Source organism: Pygoscelis adeliae, unplaced genomic scaffold, assembly GCF_000699105.1.
Source record: "Pygoscelis adeliae isolate BGI_AS28 unplaced genomic scaffold, ASM69910v1 Scaffold94, whole genome shotgun sequence".
Classification (NCBI taxonomy): domain Eukaryota; kingdom Metazoa; phylum Chordata; class Aves; order Sphenisciformes; family Spheniscidae; genus Pygoscelis; species Pygoscelis adeliae.
The window spans coordinates 1,808,182-1,809,907 of NW_008824547.1; the positions used below are offsets into that span (position 1 = coordinate 1,808,182).

At 63.4% G+C, this 1,726-nt stretch overlaps 2 protein-coding genes across 2 annotated transcripts in view; both read right to left on the bottom strand.

Annotated features, from left to right (window-relative positions):
• The window catches only part of TUSC2 (tumor suppressor candidate 2), a 9,096-nt gene extending 8,686 nt beyond the window's left edge, over positions 1-410 (bottom strand). Inside the window, exon 1 of the mRNA XM_009321859.1 lies at positions 406-410. Coding sequence (XP_009320134.1) covers positions 406-410 — 5 coding nt within the window. The remainder of the gene's footprint in view (positions 1-405) is intronic.
• Positions 411-756: 346 nt separating this feature from the next.
• ZMYND10 (zinc finger, MYND-type containing 10) overlaps positions 757-1,726 on the bottom strand; it is a gene marked incomplete at its 5' end in the record, with an annotated part of 10,442 nt that continues 9,472 nt past the window's right edge. The window contains 2 exons of the mRNA XM_009321860.1: positions 757-973; positions 1,661-1,726. Of these exons, the coding sequence (XP_009320135.1) occupies positions 889-973; positions 1,661-1,726 (151 nt within the window). The remainder of the gene's footprint in view (positions 974-1,660) is intronic.

Below are 1,726 nucleotides of genomic sequence, written 5' to 3' on the forward strand. Positions count from 1 at the left end.
CGGGCCCGAGATGGTTTCCTGCCTGCTGTCACGGCTCCTGCAGCAGCAGCGCTGGTGCAAAGCCTGTTTTGGGGTGTGTGTGTGCGTGGGGGGGATCTCAGGCACCCCATCAGAACAGGAGATGCACGGCGGTGCCGGCACCGCCAACCTTTCCCAGCCGTGCTCAGACAAAGCCTCCAGCCCTTCGGCAGCGGCTGCTGGCCAGGGAGAGGTGGGGATTCACCCCAAGGCGCAGCAGGCCAGCAGTGAACCCTGCGGAGAGATGCGGGTGGGCAGGGGGCCAAGCCCTTGGTGCTAGTGTCACATCAACTGAGAGGAAGGGGGGGGAATCGTCCTTGCAAGATGGCAGATGACGAACACCCGAGAAACTCATCTGCTTTCTCACAGCGAGGTGCTCCTGCTAACCACATCCTCTGCCTTCCTCCCGCTGCTCTAACGACGGCTGCCGAAAGATAAGGCACCACTGAGGCCTTCTCACCCCCTTCCCTCCCCCAGCTCATGCGCCTCGGCCGCAGAGGCCTTGGCCCTTCTGGTAACCACAACCTTATCGGCGCTTTTTTTGGGTTCTCTAGGATTTCTGTTGTTGCAGAGGGGAAAAACAGACACAGTCCCCTCTCTCTAGGCGCAAGGGAGGGGAGGAGGCAGTTTAGCACCTTCAGCTAGGAGGAAAAAAAGCAGGAGCCGAGCAGCAGTGGGATGCACGAGGAGGTTTATTGGAGAAGGCTGCGAGGCAGGGAGGTCAGAAAGGACGAGCCCGGCCCGTGCTGCCCGGGGCTGGGAGCAGGGAGAAGGGCCCTTTGCCGGCTTCTCCTCTCCAGTTGCCGGGCTGCACGCCGGGGTAACCTCTGCCTCGCCGAGCCGCGGGCCAGATGCCAGTCACCACGTCTCTTACGGGTCGTCCGCTCTCCTCGGCGCCCTGGCCATCAGGTTGCAGGCAGCCTTGTGCTTCTGCCAGTGCTGGACCTGGCACGCCCTGGGGAGGGGAAGGCCGCCGCTCAGGGGCTCTGCTGCGAAGCGGGGCAGTTCGAGCGGGGACGCAGGGGGGCCACGTCCATCCCGGGAGTGAACCGGTGACAAAGACAAACCCCAGCACCGTATTCCTCCAGGCACTGGGGGGGATCTGGCATGGCCAAGCATTAGCTTAACAGGGAGGTGGATGTGGCCCCCAGTTCCGGGGGCTAAGACGGTTTAACGCCAGGCCTTGCCATATGGTTCAGGACCAGAGAAGATTTAATTTACTGCCACCGTCCCAGCTGCCACGTCCCAGCCCATCACCCGCACCCAAAGAGCCACGGGCGCTTTTCTCCCCACTCCTGCCCCACCAAGGTGCAGGGGAGGGAGACAGTATCACCATGGGAAACCCAGCCCGTCGCCACTGTCAGTGTGGGCTGGCAGGCACAGGGACAGGCAGCTCAGCACCTGGCAGCAGCGACACAACACTCACCAGCATCTCCTCCGCCAGCGTCTCGGCCCATCAGCCCCACCACAAGACTTAGAGGTACGTGGCAAACGGAGAGCCAGCAGTGCTGAGCAGCGGTAGGACCCCTGGCTTCCCTTGGCCCTTTCACAGCATCCTCCGTCGAGGTGTGTGGTGCTCTGGGGAGCAGGGGGGCAACTGGGGGGCTGCAGGGGACACAGTGGGGTGGCAGGGCTCCCTTACCGCGTGCAGTACCACTCGTTCCGGCAGCGAGAGCACCGCTTGGCCGCCTCCACACCGCACACCCTG